This window comes from Anopheles gambiae, chromosome 2, assembly GCF_943734735.2.
Source record: "Anopheles gambiae chromosome 2, idAnoGambNW_F1_1, whole genome shotgun sequence".
Taxonomy (NCBI): domain Eukaryota; kingdom Metazoa; phylum Arthropoda; class Insecta; order Diptera; family Culicidae; genus Anopheles; species Anopheles gambiae.
The window spans coordinates 70,158,690-70,180,787 of NC_064601.1; the positions used below are offsets into that span (position 1 = coordinate 70,158,690).

The 22,098-nt window shown below is 39.5% G+C and overlaps 2 protein-coding genes, 1 long non-coding RNA gene and 1 pseudogene across 3 annotated transcripts; 3 read left to right on the top strand and 1 right to left on the bottom strand.

Moving 5' to 3' along the window:
* The first annotated feature begins 269 nt into the window (after positions 1-269).
* LOC1270920 (6-phosphogluconate dehydrogenase, decarboxylating) lies at positions 270-1,034 on the top strand. The gene is given in 3 exon segments (XM_309647.4): positions 270-308; positions 547-790; positions 793-1,034. Coding segments are annotated over 3 exon segments (525 nt in total).
* Positions 1,035-9,618: 8,584 nt separating this feature from the next.
* Positions 9,619-11,569, bottom strand: LOC133395121 (uncharacterized; annotated as a pseudogene).
* A 72-nt stretch (positions 11,570-11,641) lies between these two features.
* Positions 11,642-14,124, top strand: LOC133395122 (uncharacterized). The gene is made up of 4 exons (XM_061663822.1): positions 11,642-11,654; positions 11,859-12,312; positions 12,387-12,694; positions 12,767-14,124. The coding sequence occupies exons 1-4, from the start codon at positions 11,642-11,644 to the stop codon at positions 13,846-13,848; spliced, it is 1,857 nt and encodes a 618-aa protein (XP_061519806.1). The 3' UTR covers positions 13,849-14,124.
* Positions 14,125-16,472: 2,348 nt separating this feature from the next.
* On the top strand, positions 16,473-17,930 carry LOC133391491 (uncharacterized). The gene is made up of 3 exons (XR_009764994.1): positions 16,473-16,613; positions 16,689-17,783; positions 17,847-17,930. It is a non-coding gene; the product is annotated as an uncharacterized LOC133391491 (long non-coding RNA).
* The last annotated feature ends 4,168 nt before the right edge of the window (positions 17,931-22,098 follow it).

Below are 22,098 nucleotides of genomic sequence, written 5' to 3' on the forward strand. Positions count from 1 at the left end.
TCTCATCACCTTCTTTCCCCTCCCACCCCTCTTTTTGATCCACGCTTTGGGGCTTGCAAATTTTTGACATGTCAAATGAGAGTGAAGCTAAAATGTAAACAACAAGTGTTCGCCGGTGCGGTGGTTTTGTAAGTATTTTATGCAAATTATATGATATATATCATTAAAAACGCTTTGTTTTGTAGAATAAACATAAAATCAACCACGGAAGTATGGTTTAGTTGTGGTGGAAGTGAAAAAAAAATGCTTAGAGCATGGAATAAAACCGGATGAAATTTCTAGCCTTCACGCACGATGCCGACGCTGAGGTAAGGTGTGCTGGTGTTTAATTTCGATGATTTTTTCATTTTAGGGTGTGATTTTTGAGACATAACTGTTCCTGGCGGGGATAGTCAATAGTCGATACCCTCCGCAGCTGTGAAGGGATGCAGAAAAAGGGGCTCGCTACCACCCTTCCCACACTCGGACGCATTTTCCGCGGATGTAAGACATGTTCCTTTGTTTTAATTGAATGGTTTGTAATGTATGTGACCTTTCTCCCAGTAGGCTATATGCGCCAAATCTAACGGTGATCCGTATTGTGAAGGTATTGTCATAGGCGGTGCCGGGGACTTGGTGAAAATGGTACACAACGGCATCGAGTACGGTGATATTCAACTGATCTGCGCAGCGTGTCACCTGATGCTGGCGCTGGGCATGACACGGAAGGAAATGGCACAGGAGTTCGACGTGTGGAACAAGGGCGTATTGGATTCGTTCCTTGAGGGATAGATGCTTGAGCTCATTCGTGACTTGGCCACAAGGATACGGGAAAATTGTCGGCGGTTGCCGCCCTGCGCCATGCCGTTCCGGTGATGCTAATTGATGGAGCGGTCTTTTCCCGCTGCCTATCTGCTCTGAAAGATGAGCATGCTCAGGGCAGCAATCAACCGGCCGGGCCCAGCACGAAAGGTATCGTGTGCGCAGGGCTTCGCTTGCAGCGCGAAGCGGAGATGGATCCCACACAAATGGACCCCAAACTACGATTGTATTGAATTGATGTGGCGCTGCGGTTGAATCATGTTCATCAGCAAGATTCGGAAAACTTTTGTGCGCAATCCGCATATTACCACGCGTACTCCATTCTATTGCTCTGCAGCTGCTTTGCGACTGCCAGTGACTTGCTAAGCTCGTTAGGCTAGCTGAACGAAAATAGATAGTGCACAAATATTTGGCTGAAAACATGATAGTTCATCGTACTATAGGAACATGCCATCACGCAACTGCCGCGAAAACAAGCACTAAAATAACCGAATTGTTGGGCCTAAAGAACATGATCGTTCAGTGCACCACAATGGGAGGGTTGTTTTTTGCTAGTGCTTTCTATTTCATGATGTTCTCGAACGTATACCACATAAACAATTATATCGTCAGACAAGTACACTTTGGAGACTACGATTCGAAACACGCTCTAATGCAAATATGTTTTATGTATTTTCAGGTTGTAGTGTAAGTCATGTATGGATGGATTCCTGTAGAAGTAAGTGGTCTAGCCTTTTGTGGTAACACGTCTTCGCTAAATCAACTCAATAGACTGGACAATAACGGTGTCAGATTTTGAGAAAAGTAGCAATTAATTTTACATTATGTAATGGTAGTAAAAAACTGATAAAACTGATTAAGGTAGTAAGCATAAACTTTATTAAGTTCGACTTCTGGAAATAATTTTAAACTAAATTGAAGTGTGATGCATCGCATCGTGCTAATTAATTATCCTAACATACTTAACAAGTCAGCATTTTTCAGTCAGTCACAGTCGACGCTTGTTACAACCTTTTATGCATTTTTGGATTAACTGTCGCATAGTTCTTTAGTAAATTTTACTTTTATTTGCGACACTGACAGTTCGTTAACAGTTTCGTGTTTTCGGTAGCGGAAATATGACTTTTAATGTGAAGCTCTTATTACATTTCAACATTCTTCAATCCATTAAAGTCATAAAAAGAGCATGTAAGACTTTTTTTTTATAAAACTAGTGATTTTCCAATTTATTCAAGTTCCACAGTAATGAAAACATTAGCAACTTAATTAAACTAGTTCATAAAATTATTTAATTCACAAAATATGTCTTCTTTGAAAACAAATCACTAAAATTTATATTAAAACTACTAAATCTATAGTTATGTACACATGCGCTACGCGCTATGATACAGGTGCTGAGTAAGAAAACGGTCGCAAGCGAGCCATCGATGTTACTCCACGCGCGGAGTCAGGTTCCAACGGGAACTCCACTGGAAGCAGGTTCCCACGACCAGGTGTGGTGTCGTATGTTCAGACGGACCGAGGCAACATGATCATCATAAACGTGGACGACAACGTGACCGGCAAACCTGGCAGCACCGAAAACACCAGCCTAGCTAAATACCACCGAATCCAGAAGTTAGCTTTAGTCTTAGTTTAGCAGTTCGCAAATAAAGATCCCCAGTAATGTTTTTTTAAAACTTACTCCGGGCTATCGTAAACATAATTGGCGCAGTCGGCTAGGCCCAATTCACGTTCAGTGACAAGTGTTCAAGTACAGTGCAGTGAAATAACGGAAATAAATCTGTGTATCGCCCGGACTTTGCTCCATCGCCCGATCCGTGGTTGACTCGTGACGATCGCGTGAATTTCATTATTTCATAAAGTGTAAGAACAAGTGCACGAACGGTTGGTTTCAACTATTTGGAATTGGAAGAGAACATTCGAACAAAAGCTAGTGGCAAGACTCCCCAGCCAGCGTTACTGGGTAAACTAATCAACGCAGGACAATCGCTGACCCAACCCGTGGACAACGAGTGACCAAAGAAGAAAAGGAAGGACAATCGCTGACCCAATCCGTGGACAACGAGCGACCAAGGAAGAAAAGGAAGGACAATCGCTGACCCAATCCGTGGACAACGAGCGACCGAAGAAGAAGAGGAAGGACAAAGCAAAGGACAGGTAACGGAAAACTCTAATTTCCCGACACGTGGATAAAAAAGGTGAGTTACATCCTAAAGCATAAGTTCCCCTACTCTTATAATAAAAAGGCGGTAGGCAACAAACAATTTTTATCATTGAATGCCAAAATATACCCCTTTCCCAAAAGTTCGTTCTTTGAACTTCACTAAGGACAAGAAAATTCCAGTGAAAATGGAACAAAATATACACGCATTGATTGAATCTATGCGCTCGTTAGAGGAACGCGTTAACACACTCCAAGCGGAAAACGATAGTTTACAACGCTTCCAACAACAACAACAGCCAACGACCTCGAGTCGCAGTGCTGACTATTTTCGTATCCCGGATCCAATTAGAGTCATTCCCGGATTCGACGGAAACAAAAATCAGTTAATCGGTTGGTTAACAACAGTTAAAAAAACACTAGACCTCTTCAAAAACAATGTGGCACCAGAAATATTCAGTGTCTACGAACAGACCGTAATTAATAAGATAGAGGGCAAAGCACGTGACACTATTTGTGTGAACGGAAACCCTACCACTTTTGATGAAGTCGCAGATATTTTGCAGAACGTTTATGGCGATCGAAACAACATCGCAACGTATCAAACACAACTGTGGAACCTAAAACAAAACGAATCTTTGAGCCTTCACTATAGAAAAACAAAAGAAATTTTGATCAATATGAAATCAGTAGCAAGACAGAATACGGTATACGCTTCACATTGGGAGGCAATTAACCTGTTTTTAGAACAAGAATGCCTCGCTGCGTTCATAAATGGTCTGAGCAAAACATATTTTGGATATGCACAAACCGCACAACCAGAAGACTTGGAATCAGCTTATGCCTTTCTATGCAGATTCCAAAACGCTGAAAGAACCAAATCAAACACCAATAATGGGTTCGAAAAACATCCTAGTGTCGACAAAAATGTAAAAAGGGATAATAAATTTTCACAACCTAAACACCTTGAAAATAGACCATTCAATAACATGAAACCATCTTCAGATCGTACAAAAATTGTTCCCATGGATGTCGATCAATCCTTACGGTCCAATATGAGAAACAAAATTTTCTCGCATACAGCCGAAGAAGATGACGGAAAAACAATATCAGAAGAATCCGATTCAGACGAAGAAACCGATAATGAAGAAGATGTAAATTTTCAAATTACTGCAAACTTAAACCCACCGAGTTAAACGCAATTAACGGACTACCCTTTTACACAACAAAATTAAATGGTTCAAACATCAAACTTTTAGTAGACAGCGGAGCGAACAAAAACTTTTTAAATCCAGAATTAGTTCCACTAACTCAAAGAGTGAAATGCGAAACAATCACCATAAAAAATAAAAATGGTAAGTTCAAATCACAAGAATGCACATTCATAACCATTCTAGATAAAAAATTAAAATTTTACCTTTTCAAATGTCATAATTATTTTGACGGAATACTCGGATACGAATCACTCTCCGATATGGAAACACTAATTGATACAAAAAATCATAAACTTATTCTACCCGATCGTACAATCGACTTAGAAATAAGAACATTAGAACCCCCTTCAATTACATTAAATGCTAATAATTCTCAAATTATAAAGCTTCCTGTTTCTCAAACAAAAGGAAACATTTTTCTTCCAAAAGACATTCAAATAAAAGATGCAATAATTCCTTCAGGCGTTTATAAAGCAAAACAAGGATATGCTAAAGTTCTTGCCAGGAATTACGGCGACACATTAACATTTCATTGGACTAAACCAGCAAAAACATATGAATTGGACAAAATGATCGAAATAAATCACATGAGCACACACCCATATAATGATCATCCGCAAAATTACATAGCAAATCTCGAAAATTTAATTCGCACCGATCATTTAAACAAAGAAGAAAAACATAAACTTTTCGAAATTCTTAAACAAAATCTAGGCATCATCCATCAAGAAAAAGAAAAACTTTCATGCACCACCGCTATTAGACATCGAATAAAAACTCAAGACGATATACCCATTCATACAAAAACTTATAGATACCCCAATATTCATAAAGCAGAAGTGAATAGGCAAATCGAAGAAATGATTGCTGACGGTATTATCCAACATTCTATATCCCCATGGACATCCCCAATCTGGATAGTCCCTAAAAAATCAGATGCAAGTGGAAAAGAGAAATGGCGTATCGTGGTTGACTATAGAAAATTGAATGAAAAAACGATCGATGATCGATACCCTATTCCCAATATAGAAGAAATTTTGGACAAGTTAGGTAGAAGCATGTACTTCACTACACTTGATTTAAAATCCGGCTTTCATCAAATTGAAGTTGATAAAAAGGATAGACCAAAAACAGCTTTTAGCACAGAAAAAGGACACTTCGAGTTTATACGAATGCCCTTTGGCTTGAAAAACGCACCTGCTACTTTTCAACGAGCCATGAATAATATTTTAGGTGACCTTGTAGGAAGAAACTGTCTTGTATATCTAGATGATATTATTATTTTTGGTAAATCACTCCAACAACATTTGGACAATTTGAATAAAGTGTTGAAAAAATTAATTGAATCAAATTTAAAGGTTCAATTAGACAAATGTGAATTTTTAAGAAAAGAGTGTGAATTCTTAGGACACATCGTAACTCAAGATGGCATCAAACCCAATCCAAACAAAATAGAAAAAATATTGCATTGGCCCATACCAAAAACAACAACCCACATTAAAGGCTTCTTAGGAATCCTTGGTTATTACAGAAAATTCATAAAAGATTTTTCAAAACTGACCAAACCTCTCACAAAATGTCTTAAGAAAGGTTCTAAAATAACACATAATGACGAATTTATAAATTGTTTCAACGATTGTAAACAAATGCTCACTACTGATCCAATTTTAAAATATCCTGATTTTAGCAGAAAATTCATTTTAGAAACAGACGCAAGTGACTTCGCCCTTGGCGCTGTACTTTCACAAAAATTCGAAGATGGTAAGGAACACCCAATCGCTTACGCTTCTAGAACGCTTAACGAAACAGAGTGCAACTATTCAGCTACCGAAAAAGAGCTACTCGCCATTGTTTGGGCAACCAAGCATTTCCGACCGTACATTTTCGGAACAGTTTTTGAAATAAGAACTGACCACAAACCCCTTGTTTGGCTAAGACAGAAAAATGATTTAAATAGAAGACTTCTTCATTGGAAACTTGCCTTGGAAGAATTCGAATTTGAAATTAAGTATAAAAAAGGTACTCTTAATGGAAATGCAGATGCACTATCCCGCATAACGGAAAACCCTGCTTTAACATCCGAATTAAATGCAAATACTGCCTCTAACAATACTGACACTATGACGCAACACTCAGCAGATACTAATGATGACGAATTCATCCCAGCAACTGAAAAACCACTAAATGAATTTAGAAATCAAATAATACTAGAAGAAAATAATAATGATTCTCGAGAAGCAATTACACTTTTCGGAAATTATCATAGAATAACAATAAAAACACCTCTTTTTGGACCAGCTATGTTGATCAACATAATCAAAGAATATGCATCTCCCAAATGTGTTACTGGCATTTGTTGCAGCGAAAAAATCTTACAAAACTTACAAATTATCTACAAAAACTATTTCTCTCGCGCAAAATCGATCAAACTATTTTGGACAAAAACAATTTTAGAAGATGTAACTGATGAAATTGACCAAGATTTGATTATTGAACGACAACATAATGCAAACCATAGAGGAATTATTGAGACCAAACTACATATTGCTAGAAAATATTATTTTCCAAACATGAAAACTAAAATTACTAAATTTATTAACATTTGCAAAATATGTCAAAAAGCTAAATATGAAAGACGCCCATATAAACAAAAATATCAAATTACTGCCACTCCTAGAAAACCTTTGGAAATCGTTCATATGGACATCTTTATAATTAGTGATAAACATTTTCTAACCCTTTGCGATAAGTTCTCAAGACTAACCATGGCGATTCCTTTACAATCAAGAAACGCTATACATATACTAAAAGCACTAACTCAATTCTTCGCTAACGTTGGAAGACCTTGTTTGCTTGTGATGGACCAAGAATGTTCGTTTAAATCCACCACAATCAAACAATTTCTTGAAGAAAATAATGTAGAATTCCATTATACAAGTGTTGGTCAATCCTCTTCAAATGGAACAATTGAAATTGTCCATAGAACAATAAGAGAATTGCACAACATAATCTCACTACGAGATTCTACAAAAAATCTATCAACTACTTCAAAAATTAATTTGGCAGTCTCAATTTACAATGATTCTATACACTCTCAAACAAACATATCCCCTAAAGAACTATTTTTCGGCTTCAAAAACGAAGATCCTATCCCTGAGGACCTTCAAGAAAGAATTAAACAAAAAGAGGAACTTTATAGAGTGTATGCCACAAAACAAAAAGAAAAAAAATCCAAATACATAGAAAAATTAAACAAAACACGAGAAGAACCAGAACTATTCAAAGACAATGACACGATCTTCGAAAGGAAAAGAAATAATTTAAAACACGAAGAAAGGTATCGTGAAACGAAAGTATTCGATAACCTAGTTACAAATATTTTAGACCGAAATGGAAGAAAAATTCATAAATCAAAATTGAAAAGGAAACGAAAAACCTAACATACCATTTAAATTCTTTCTCATCCTTACAGAAATCACAGCTGAATATTATAAAAACTAAATATGAAATTTGGAATGATTCTTTTCCTCATAATAGTTTGGACTAATTCAAAACTTATAACAGCAACAATTTACAGAGAAATTCCTAGAGAAGATAGAATAGTCGCATTAAAAATAGGAACGGCCAAAATAAAAATTGGATATCATAGAGTAATACATACCATAAATCTGGAAAAAAAAGAAACTAACCTTAACTATATTCAGAATTTAGCCAATAATATTAGCCTAACCAATCATCTTAAGGACACCTTAGACTATAAAATCCTATCAGCTTATAAGAAATTAGGAAATATAAGACCTAGAAAACAAAAGAGAGGCATAATAAATGGTTTAGGAACAATTATAAAAATAATCGCAGGAAATCCAGATCAAGAAGATTTGAACATAATTAACAGCAACCTAGAACATTTAGAACATTCAGAAAACAAAATCATATCCAACATTAACGCTCAAGTTAGAATTAATTCCGAAATAGAAAAATCAGTGAACAAAATTACACAAACTCTAAAAAAAATCGAAAATCAAATGAATAATCAGATAAAAGTCGTAAAAACTGAAATAGAACAAGTAAATCTTATCCTGAACATTGATAACATTGTACAACTGCTAGAAGACATAGAAGAACAGATTAGCTTTGCTCGTTCTAACATAATAAACAAAAATATTCTATCGTCAAACGAAACGGAATATATATGGCAAACATTAAAAGATCAGAAAATATTTCTGAACTTTAAAGAGGAAATTTCACAATATGTTTCATGCATAGTTACAGCAATAGGTAAAAAAATATTTCTAGTAGTAAAAATACCGATAGTAGAGCGAAAAGATTATGACCTCTTACGAATAGAAACTCTAAACGTAAACAACACCCGAGTAGAGACGGATGTAAAATTTGTAGCCAAACATAAAAACACCATTTTCAATGTTAACGAGGAGTGCACGATTTGCAACAACCCACAACCGCTAAACGACAAGTGTATCTCAAATATCATCAGAAATCATCCATCTAAATGTACCACCACCACGAGCTCCGAGCATACGATAATACGAGAAATGAAACCAGGAGTCATTCTAATCGATACCACCCTTGGAGTGCCAGTCATTGATTCATGTTCAAACAGCCAAATAATAGCAGTACCCACACTAATTGAAACCGGCAATTGCACCGTAAAAATCTTAAATAGCACATTTACTGCGCATATTGATGTGTTAGACCAAGAAGACTACTTCCTACCCTTAACTGGCAGCAAAACAGAAATAACTCTTAACAAGCCAAGTATACAAGATCTGCACACAATGCATATTAGTAACATACATCAACTCCATACAATAACACTCCGCTTACGCACGCATACAATTGCAGGAGGGATATTAATTGTTGTTCTAACAGGCTTTCTTATAACTGCATTTTGCATCTACAAACACAAAACCAAACATGCAGAGAAGAAAATGTCTACCGAAGCTATTCACAACATCATCCCACTGCAAACGTCGGTAAGTCGATCGAGGACGCTCGACGTTTAAGGAGGGAGGAGTTATGTACACATGCGCTACGCGCTATGATACAGGTGCTGAGTAAGAAAACGGTCGCAAGCGAGCCATCGATGTTACTCCACGCGCGGAGTCAGGTTCCAACGGGAACTCCACTGGAAGCAGGTTCCCACGACCAGGTGTGGTGTCGTATGTTCAGACGGACCGAGGCAACATGATCATCATAAACGTGGACGACAACGTGACCGGCAAACCTGGCAGCACCGAAAACACCAGCCTAGCTAAATACCACCGAATCCAGAAGTTAGCTTTAGTCTTAGTTTAGCAGTTCGCAAATAAAGATCCCCAGTAATGTTTTTTTAAAACTTACTCCGGGCTATCGTAAACATAATTCTATAATTCATATTATTTACAATATTTACAAAGTTTCAATTTTTTTTCCCTCTTTCTTCTTTTTTGTAAATTTCCCTCGGCTGACGCTTTTAATGACCCCGGTTCTTTGGGCAGCAGAACCAGCGTTACGGAGCTTCTTGCTAAAAAAATTTTCTAACTCTGCTATGTCCTGTATATTTCCAATTTCCTTAAATAATCGTAATATATTTACATTTGTCCTAAATTCTACTTTTGTTTTTTTTACGTCCTACTCCTAGTCCACTCCACGAGCACTCCATTAAAAAAACTCTATTAAAAATTATGTACAGGGCTTCATGCATCCTTGGTATGCTTCCTACGGACTTAAGTTGTTTAAGAAGCCACGTTTTTATAAAAGAACGCTCCGTCAATATCAAATCCGCCTCAAATTTGGCTAGCTCGTTTTTGTTACTAATTTTGGCAAAGACAAACCCATATGCTTCATCCTCTTGCACTATAACTGCAACAGTATCCAAAGGCTGAATTGGATGTTGACGTTGCATTGCTAAAAGTTCATCTAATTTCATATGTAAATCTGTTGTTAGATTTGTCAATATATGTATTTTCCTGTTATTTTCAACAGCCAGGCTTCTGCAATGACATTCCTGCTCGCATCCACATCCGGCAGCTGCCACACTCGAAGCGTTCATGGTAACCTGCAATGATAATATAAGTATATTCCACATTTCGTTTAGATGAAAGTTATGGGGTTATTTATTGATATAAAATGTGTTTTAGTTGATCTTACAGGTTACAAAGGCGAAGAGTTTACGACGAATCTCGAAAAACCACCCCCAGGACAATCGCATGGCAATCGGATTGAACGCGCAACATTTTCCATACAACCCTCTTGGCAGAAATCGCCTGTACACTCTGCCTCTCGCTACCCCCGCTCTACACTTGCGAGCATTCATGCGACACACTCGCACACTTCCATACGTCTCCACCCCTGAACGCTCCCATCGTTGAGGTGTTAAGCAAAAATCCGCTCTGAGCTTGAGAGACACACTCGCACTCCACCAACCCCCCATGACCGATTGCTCCCGTCATTGCGATGATGGGTTATTGTTACATCTGTGTGTGAGATCCTCGCTCTCACTCCGCCATGCCTTACCAACCTACTTCATGCCGCAATGCTTCCACATTTGCGGTGTTGGTAAAATTTTCAATCTGATGAGAGAGCGAAAGAAACTATGGGCGAATCATAGTTCTATTTGGCAAAACAGAAATAAAACAGATAAGCATAATTTAATGATATTCAATACAACACACAATAATTCACAATTAATTTAAGAGTGATAATGATTCAATAAATGTGTGTTGTGTTTTAAATCTTTTCTTTTCCTGGCAATTTAAAGTTGTACACAAAACTATTCTAAAAAATTGGACAAGTATTGAAGCTGTCCCATAGTGATAAAAGTTGTTTTCTTCATCTGCGGTTCGCCTCCCTCGTTTGACAATTATCAGTGTTGACAAAAATTGGCTTGGTTTGGTTTGGTGAAATGCTGAAGTGATTTATCCTGTTAAACTTATATTATTTCTATAAAGTATAGTTTAATTGGCTTGTGCTTACCGCGTATATAAGTGCAGTTAACCTTAATAGGTCTTATTAAGACTTATAGTGTCAGTGTGTGCGCAAGCGTAGACGTTAAATTGGTTTAAACTAGCAGGTAAGTTGTGTAAAGTGTGATGATTGCTGGTGTTTTTTTCTTTTTCAGTTTATAAACCGTATATTGTTATAGGATCCAGATATGGCCTCAAAAAAAATGCGTCGAGATGGCACTCTCTCGAAAAGAAGCAGGAAAATTATGGAAGAATTGGACCGCGAAGCTGAAGAGGAGTGGCGGCAAGCTCAAATTGCTGGTCCAAGTGGAATATCTGCTATGCTGAATGTAAACGTTGAAGGAAAGTTACTTATTTATACATAAATTAGTGATAAGTTCCCCAAATCGTACCGAGGACTGCGAAGCGCTTCCGAACGTTTCCATTCCGGCCCTGATTCTCGCTGTATCAAACTGACAGTTCCGGTCTGAGCCGGCTGAAGCCGCTAGTGGGCAGCTATGCCGGTAGACTGTAGTTGTCGCCGTCGGAACCGTGGGAGCTGTCTGAAGCCGTTTGGAGCCATTTGGAACCGTTCGGAGCCGTTTGTCGGCTGTTGCGGCCGGTTCTGAACAACTACGACGGCTCCTAATAACCCATGCGGTTGTTATTGAATCTACCCGTCAATAATATTATACTGTTTTGCAAACATATTATGAAATTCATAATATTTCACAGACGAACCATCAAGCAACAGCCCAGCTCAAATAGATTCTAACAGCTTTGCCGAAAAAGATCATCAATCTCAAGATGCATTCCGTGCTGGTGAAGATGTTGGCCATAGTGATGCAGTATTGGATGCAAATGCTGAGAATTGTTTGCTGGATGATAACGTCGAAATCGCGGATGACGACGTGGAAGATGTGTATGTAGAGAGAGACAGCACATACAGTTTTTTCGACAATATCACCCTCAAGGAAGGTCTGCGTTATATTGCTATAACGAAAAATCTACCTCGGTCCACGATAAACATGCTGTTGGCACTGCTTCGCAGGAAGCTTAAGCTTAGACTTCCAGCAGATGCGCGGACTTTATTGAAAACGCCAACCCAAGTAGGCTTAGAAATTCAACCTATCTTGGGCGGGCATTTCTGGTACCAGGGAATAGAATATGTGCTGATGACACATTTTAAGTAAGTAAAATTTGTTATTTTTTTCTTTTTTCAACTAAGTCTTCCTATTAAATTAATACTCTTTATCCTTACAGTAATACTACTCCACGCGTCGACCGGTTTAGAGCGCAGATATTTATTGATGGGCTCCCATTATTTAATAGTTCAGCTAGGCAGCTTTGGCCAATCCTAATGAAGGTGGTGGAATTACCGGAAGCACCGGTTATGTTAGTAGGTGTATTTTGCGGTCACACAAAGCCGGATAATGTGGAAGGTTTTTTGCGGCCCCTGGTAACAGAAGCTAACGACCTACAAAAAAGAGGATTGCAGTTCGGTGAAAAGAATGTGCGATTTAAATTACACATGTTTGTTGCCGATTCCCCTGCTCGTTGTTTTGCCAAAGGTATGAATTTCAATTTCGTGAAGTATTAGTTTAATGATTGTTTTTAATGTGTACATTCATTTTTCATTTTAGCTACGATAAGTTACGTTGGCAGAAACAGCTGCTTGAAATGTACTTGTGAAGGGACACAAGTAGGAAGAAAGATTGTTTTTGAAGATGCAGATGCTCAGTTGCGTACTGATTTAGGTTTTCGTGGAAGAGAGGACCAGAAACATCATAAAGCTTGGAAATCGCCTCTAGAGGATATAGATGAGCTTGATATGATAAAGGATATAATCATTGCCGATGGTTTACATGTGAGAGATTTAGGAGTGTCAAAGAAAATTGCTACAGGGATTTTTAATCATACTTTTGCTCGATTCGGTAAATGGACGGATACGCAAAAGGAAACTGTTTCTTCATTTTTAATGAAAATCCAGCTTCCAGGGGAAATTCAAAGACGTTTCAGACATATAAAATTCAGTGGCTTTTGGAAAGGAACTGAATATAGATCATTTTTGTTTTACGCTAGTGTTATTATATACAAGGATTTTATGTGGGAAGAAGCGTTTCAGCATTATTTGCTATATTTTTGTGCACATACAATTTTTGCCACGAAAACTCATAAACACTTTTGGCCTCAAGCTAAAATGATGTTTAAAGAATTCCTCAAAGGTTTCGCAAATATTTACGGTCGTGAACACATAACAAGCAACGTTCATAATCTCATTCATATTTATGACGATTGTGATAGGTTTGGCTCCATGGAGGAGATTTCAACGTATGATTTTGAAAATCATTTACAATTACTGAAGCGTTTAATGCGTTCGGGTAATAGATGTACCGAACAGGTAATTACAAGATCAAGAGAAATCGAAACTTTAAAGAAAGCAACAAATATTGTTCCAACAAAATTTCCTACGCTTATAGGAACTGGGTCTGGTTTACGATTGAGATGCGATTTTTATCTGATGATGGGATTCAGAAACGCATGGTTTCTCACTACAGATAACCATGTTGTAGAATTTTTATCAGCTAAAGAAGTTTCTAATTCTTATTTCACGATAGAAGGATCACAGTTCGAATCAAACGAGGAGTTGTTCAATCTGCGTAAAACGGTTGATAATTTCCCAATACAGTTATCGTCTAGCGATATTTTCATATACAAAATTTAAAAAAAACACTCCTCGCAGTAAGGTTCAGCTTTCACACCATAGCATAAAATGTAAATTAGTAGCCGTGAATCTACCTTCCAAATCTCTTGCCAGGCACCACGCAGGATCCCCGATTCTTTCGGATACACTTGTTTTTTTTCCTCTCCTCCATACGTTCCCTGAGATCCCTGAGCTTAGTACATAAAAATACCTGATCATTGAAATACCTTTGTATATATCTTATCGTTATAAATCGATGGATAGATAAAGTTGAATAAAAAAGCATTACTATATTAATTAATATATTTTTTTTTTCAGATGAATGCATTCCTTTTTTTGGATGTAATATATTATTTTTTGATAATCACAAAATCATAATGTTTAAGGAAGCATTTAAACTCATATTAGTAGTATTACGGTCGTCTAAAATGTTTTTAATCACTGGCTCATAACGATAACTTTATGTAATTCGTATACTACTCAAATCCATGCAACTGAAAATTGTGGAACATTTTCGTCATTTGGTTTATTTTACATGTTGTTAACAGTAACGTTACACTGGTCCCCTCCCTAATATCATATTACCTTAAATATTTTAGGAATTATCTCTATTATTGTTTACATATATTTAAAAACATGTTTTCAAACGAATTTTTTTAGTTCAATCATATTTTTATTTACCAATTCTCATAATCAATTCATGCCTTTAATGACTAATATAAAGGAACTTCATGGGACATTTCACAGCATTGCAATCACAAGTATTACTTCAAAAATAAACTGTCTACTGAAAGGTTATATAACTATCTACAATATTTACATTGGTTGATTGGTCTTCAAGATTCTTTTTCTTATTAGAAAAGCTTTTATGCACTACAGTCTGGGATTTTCGTTTTCCCTTAGCATGGCTTACAGCATTTTTTAATTTCATCCTAATAAAATCATTTACCGTTTTTTCCGATACTTCATTTAAGCCATTGCTTGCCATGCATTTAAATAGGCGTAGCATATTAATCTTATCATGCCACGGTATTTTTGGTCCAGGCCTACCTTCTCCGCTCCAGCTGCACTTAGTAAGTAAAATAGGGCAAAAAAGAGTGTACAGCGTATCGTGCATGCGCTGCTTGTAGTGTGTGGCCTTCATACCACGATTCAATCGCTTTACAACATCTTGAAAATAATCAGCCGAAGACAGCATTTCATTAAATTCCACCAGCTTTTCTTGTGTGTCTATTTGGGTTATCGACTCGTTCTCTATTGGGGGTTCTTCATTTTGGTTTTCATCCAAACAAACTGAACCAGAAGCTTGAGGAGTGGCAGACGGTGGGGCCAACAGATTGTCAGTCAAGATTTCTACCTGGGCATTCAATGAACTTGTTAGCTTCTTGAGTTTGAATAGTTCTAAACTATTTTCATCAAGCCGCGCCATCATAGTCGTTTGGAAGGACAAAATTCTATCAATTTTTTCTTCCAATGAAGCAAGACATGAACATGCGTTATTTTCCATGACTGAAACAGAAACACATTTTGTAAAAGAGCTAAGCAATATTATTAAACTGTATTACCTTTTATTCTTTCCCAGGTTTTATTATTTATTTCCACAATAACGCAATAGCTCGAGCAGAAAGTTTTACTGACGCTTCGTGTAGTTGCCACACACCGAATAAAAATTCAATACAAAGCATCAATACTTCCCACACTTCCAGGAATTGTTGATGTTCGTAACGGCTCGAAGCAACGGGCAATTGCGGAGCAGAAAGGAGGAAAGAAAGGGTGAGAGGGGAGCATAGTGAGCGAAAGCACTCACCGCCGGTGAGTGCGTAGCTTAAATGGATAGCGGTAGCTTAAACGATCAAGCCTCTCGTGAGCGGGCTCTCAGCTTGGCTTAAACTTTTGAATGCCAATAAGCTTTGTTTAAGCTACGAGTTTAAGCCTACATGTCGCGCGATTTCTGTCAGAAGGGAATCCGCAGTGTTGCGTTTTCTTCGCGCCAACTTTGCCTGTATTTTCAATGAGCCAAACGATTTTACCCCCTCCTACACGCGATGTATCCTAAAGCACGCTTGTCGCGGCAACGTTCACCACATACACACACACATCTCCACACTCAGGGTACGACATCTTCCCTGTTGCTGTTCTGGACTCAGACAAAATTTGTGTTTCTACACTTATTGTTCAAAAAAGTAGTAGCTCTTAGGATCTGAATTTACAAACAAATATCAAACTGTTATGTTCTGCTAATGATATTGCTCTAAATTTAAATGCACTACATTAAGTTTTTACATATCTTTCGTCAAAGTTCGTCAGAGTATGAAAATGTCGATACAATTTGTCATGAATAACTTAAATTTCAAGATTTTCGCGCATAAAATTATGACGCGCGCTGTGTGTGCGACGGCGTAATTCGCTACTCGTATAGCCGTCTCGCTTCTTCTTGTGTGTGCTTTACCGTTGCTGACCGCTTCAAGAACATTGCTGCTCACACACACGTCAGTCTGTGGCAAACAATTGGAGGGGGAGGATGTGTCGGTTTGCTCCAGAAATCGTGTGTGATTTTGGTGTTCTGGATTTGGTTCAATCCCTGTTTGTTTTGGTGAAATTGAAAAGGTAAGACTCATAGACCGATGCAAAAGTGTGAGAGTAAAGTGATGTTGATGGTGACTGATGCTTTTCTTTGTTTCTTTTCCTGCTTTCATCCACTGATGGTGTCGAGCATCGCCGAGGATGTGATCGAATGCGGAATATTCGAAACGAGGAGATTCATTCCGGATTTTGTTTGCAATAAGGTAAGTTATGATAACACACAAAGCATACGAAAAAAGAGTGAGTAATCTTATTCTTAACTTTCATTTCTTCAACAGCGCTGAACTAATCCTCCAGCTTACAGGACGGCAAAGGTACACGCACAAACGTGCACACATCAGCCTTCTCGGAGAACGAGAACACGGGAGGGGGAGACCGGCAACGTATAGAACCTTTACGCTCCCTCGTGCGTTCGTGCGTGTGTGCGCGCGCGCGTCTATGTGTGTGTATGTGTGTGCATGCCTGCGTGCGTGGCTGTGTGTGTTTTTGCCGCTTCGCATAACGAGATCCTACGGGGATCACCTTGCGAAAAACACCAAGAGAGGAGGAGGGGTAGGTGTGTGTATGTGTGTGTGTGCTTGCATGCGTGCGTGGCTGTGTATGTGTGTGTATGTGTGCTTGCATGCGTGCATGGCTGTGTATGTGTGTGTTTGTGTGCTTGCATACGTGCATGGCTGTGTATGTGTGTGTATGTGTGCTTGCATGCGTGCGTGGCTGTGTATGTGTGTGTATGTGTGCTTTTGCTGTTTGGCGATCTCCTACGGAATCACCTTGCGAAAACACGTGGGGGGGGGGGGGAGGAGTGAGGTGTGTGTGTGCTTGCCTGCGTGCTTTGTGTGTGTGTTTTTGCGTTCACGTTCTACGGGATCACTTTGCGAAAAACACCAAGGGGAGGAGGAGGTGTTAGTGTGTGTGTGTGTGTATGTTTTTTTTTTTTCTTTGCCGATTCGCACTCTCTCGCGGATCTAGTTGTGTGCGTTAGTTTTTTTTTAGTTTCTTCGAAAAATACCTGGGGGAGGATGTGTGTATGAAAGAATGTACTTCAGAAAAGAAAGTGAAAATAAAAAAAACGAATATGAAATATGTTAAACGAAGTTTTAAGTGTGTCTGAACTCATTGCAATCCGAAAGAAAGCGAGTGGGGCTCTTAAAATGTAGTACACATGTATGCAACATGTATCGTGTCGCCGCGACGGTGTATCTCGCTCAATCCGTTAAGCCTGAAAAGTGCTTCTATCGGATCGTCTAATCGGGCGCCATTTAATCAATCCGTTAGCGAAAAGTCGCATGGATTTTGGTACCGGGGCAGTACAGAACAACAACTGACGTTCTTCAAATAAGTAATGCAGCTTCAAATACAGCTGAAAAATGAAGGTTTATTTGTTGTACACCGATCTAAATTTTACGCATTTTGATCCTTTATTTAAATACTTACAGGTTATCAGCAAACATAAACAGTTTCTTCGTAAAAGTTTTCTACAGTTCTGAATTTTATTTTTACATGCACAAAAGCGACGCGGCTATCTTTCAATAAAAAGTAAACAAAAGAGTTTCGTTTTAATTTAATTTTGACAGCGGTGATGACTCGAGCAGGTTGGAACATAAAATTCTTTGGATGGGATTCAGTGCGATCCGTGACGTCACTGAGCGCCGGTTCATTTAAAGCTTCTTCTCTGAGTTCTGCATATACCAACAAGCAGAGTTTAAGCAGAGAAGAAGCTGTGGCGGTTTCCATACAAACTCTCTCTGAGATTGTTGAAAGGGGAGCGCATGAGAAAATGAGAGAATTTGAGTGCCATTGTCGACAATGGCACTCAAATTCTCTCATTTTCTCATGCGCTCCCGTCCGGCAAAATGAGTGTATTTTTTGAGTGATTTGAGTACCGTCCCCCGTTAGCAGTTACTGTTGGAGGAATGAGTTACACCCTCACGCGAGCCCTCCCCCTCCCCACCCGTAACGCACGGTGCGCTTTGCAATTTTCAATGTGTTTGTGTTCTTTCGAGCCATGCGTGGTATGCTTAGCAGTGTGCGTGACATTTTAACGCGGTGCCATAGTTGTTTATTTTTATTAACAGCGGTAAACATTCACAGTTCAATTTTCATGTCGTGAACAACAAGCAATTTTGTCAGCGTTTTATTCACAGTTTTCTCTACGTCGCTTTTTCGAAATCTCTACAATTAAAAGAGTAAAAGTAAGTTAAACATATTTAGAGGGAAGTTAATGTGAAAAGTAAATAAAAACGTACCTATTTTGCTCTAGCAACATCATGTCGATACCGACAAAGCAAGCGCGTCCGCAAGATCCAGATGATGTTGGTATGTTTTGCAGTGAAGGAGTTGTGCGAAACCCTACGTGTGTACAAGTGCTTCCAGTAGTTAGTACCGTGGAGAATCAGCTAACAACATCTTCTGCTGCATCATACACGTTGACATCTTCCGGCGGTAATGTTTCTGCAGTTACGTTTCATACTGCCCCCAATGAACAGCCACCAATATCATCTGTTCCGTCGTCGGCGTTGAACGTTTCCGATGATGTTGCTGCTGCACTTGCACGTTTGTCAAGAAACGTTGTTTGTGTTGCAATGCAGCAGCCAAATACACCTTCGACGATGATACCAGCTGGTACAGTTGTTTGCGCCGGTGGACAGCAAATTCCATCATCTTCATTGGTGATGGCATCCTCTAGTCGTGATAGTGTTGTTGTGTCACGCCCGCCAGGATGTGTTGTGCATGCCGGAGCACAACGGTTGCCGTCGGCTGCAACGGTGGGGACAGCATCCAGTGGTGTTGTCGCTGCTGTTCATGCTGAAGGACAACGGCTTCCGTCGACTGCAGCGTTGGTCCCAGCATCCAGAAGTGTTGTCGCTGCCGCCGGAGGACAACGGTTGCCGTTTCAATCAACAAACGCAACATCCAGCGGTGTTGTTGTTGCTGCACGTCCGCCAGGAAGGGTTGTACACGCCAGAGGACAACGGTTGCCGTCGGCTGCAACGGTGGGTACAGCATCCAGTGGTGATGTCGCTGCTGTCCATGCTGGAGGACAACGGCTTCCGTCGACTGCAGCGGTGGTCCCAGCATCCAGGAGTGTTGTCGCTGCGGCCGGAGGACAACGGTTGCCGTCTGGATCAACAAACGCAACTTCAAGCGGTGTTGATGCTGTTGCAGTACGTCCGCCAAGAAGTGTGGTACACGCCAGAGGACAACGGTTGCCATCGGCTGCAACGATGGTGACCGCATCCAGAGGTGTTGTCGCTGCCGCCGGAGGGCAACGGTTGCCGTCGGCTGCAACAGTGGGGACAGCATCTGGAGGTGCTGTAGCTGCTGTTCATGCTGTAGGACAACGGCTTCCGTCAGCTGCAACGGTGGAGACAGCATCCAGGAGTGTTGTCGCTGCCGCCGGAGGACAACGGTTGCCGTTGGCTTCAACGATGGTGACAGCATCCGGAGGTGTCGCTGCTGCAGCAAACCCGCCCGGAAGGGTTAATCGCACCGGAGGACAACGGTTATCGTCGTCTGCAACAGTGATTGCAGCATCTGGAGGTGGTTTTGCTGCTGCGACACGCCCGCAAGGATATTCTGTCCATGCCGTAGGACAACGTTTGCCGTCATCTGCGTTGGCGAACACAACATCCAAAGGCGTTGTTGCTGCTGCAACACACCCACCAGGAAATGCTGTCCATGTTGGAGGACAACGGTTGCCGTCGGCTGCAACGGTGGTGACAGCATCTAGGAGTGTTGTCGCTGCCGCCGGAGGTCAACGGTTGCCGTCTGGATCAACAAACGCAACTTCCAGCGGTGTTGTTCCTGTTACTGCTCGTCCACCAGGAAGTGTTGTACACGCCAGAGGACAACGGTTGCCGTCGGCAGAAACGGTGGTGCCAGCATCCAGAGGTGTTGTCGCTGCCACCGGAGAGCAACGGTTGCCGTCGGCTGCAACAGTGGGGACAGCATCTTGTGGTGTTGTTGCTGCTGTTCATACTGGAGGACAACGGCTTCCGTCGGCTGCAACGGTGGAGACAGCCAAGAGTGTTGCCGCTGCCGCCGGAGGACAACTGTTGCCGTCTACATCACCAAAAGCAACTTCCAGTGGCGTTGTTGTTGCTACGGAACGCCCGCCAGGAAATGCTGTTGATGCTGGATTGCAACAGTTGACGTCGTCTTCAGCGGTGGTGACAGCAACTGGAGGTGTTGTCGCTGCTGCAGCAAAACCGCCAGGAATGGCTAAATGCTCCGCAGGACAACGGTTATCGTCATCTGCAACTGTTATTGCAGCATCTGGAGGTGGTTTTTCTGCTGCGACACGCCGGCAAGCAAGGATTGTCAGCGCAGATGTTCTCAAGACAACATCAGCTGAATCAATGATGGAAGTTTCCAGCGATGATGCTTCTGCTGCGACACAGCCGCAAGAAGAAAGCCACCCGTCTTGCTGCTGTCCGCTTTGCCGAAAGCTGCTAATTAGACAGGATGCTCGAAATGCACAAATACTTGCACTTTTAGATGGACTTTCCTTAACAATGAATCCTATGAAAGGACTTCGAAGGAATGTAACTACATTTGATATAACTGTAGTGTCCAACGTGCAGCAGCTAGATGAGCTGGAAGCTAAGTTGGAAAATAATGAATTCTTTTTTTTTTTTGATATGCACAAAGAATCGATGCTGACATTACAGGTCAGGATGCATTCAATAGGTTACATGAGGCTTTGGATATCCTTTTGGATAAAGCATTTTTCGCTTCTTGCAGTTGGAAAGGGTCATCTGGAAAAAAATACCGTTTTGTAATTACCGGCATGTATTACATTTGCTTAGGGCTGTCGCAAAAAATCACTTAGGGATAGAAGTAGATGACCTGTTTGTAGAAAAGTTTATTAAATCAAAATTGGAGCATGCTACTCAACGCTTGAATTTGGAGGGTTCAAGGAAATCGACATGTCACAATAGAAAATTTTTAAGTTAGTTAGTTTAGTTAATTAAGATAGTTAACCTGTATACACACGTCATGTTTTCCTAAACGTCTATCAGCTGTCACATATGTACATATGAATATTTTTAAATTAACGTATAATTCAAACTTTAGTCTTATCATTATGAGCTTAAGTAGCGTTATTATAAGATGTTCATATTGATACCAAAGTTTATTTGAATTCTAGTCGAAAAATTATGCACTGCACTAGTATCATCATAACATGTACATATTATTATAAGTAATGTTTTTTATGACATAGCTTATATGAACTATTATGATAAATATTATGAATTCTTGCCTTAACATATACAAATTTATATTAACTTTAAATGTGCAATCAAAATACTACTTAAATGCTTCATAACATGATACTAACATCTGTAAAATTAAGAGATTATGACGCGGTTGTTACGCTTTAAAAGTAATTTTGTGGCTGTAAGTTTCTAACATAAATACAAACATTTTGTTAGAAGAAACTGTCAGGAAGTATTTGAAAAACTATCTGTGATGTATAAGGAAGTGAATACATTTCATTGGATTTTTAATTTATTTTGTATAAGTAGACCGTATACAAACAAATAAATTAAAGCAACGGACTGTGATCTGCAATAATATAACAATAATACAATGATTGGTTACATGTTATACCTTAACATATATATGAAATAAATACAAAAAGTAAAACAATATTTATATGTTATACAGAAAATTACATGTATTTCT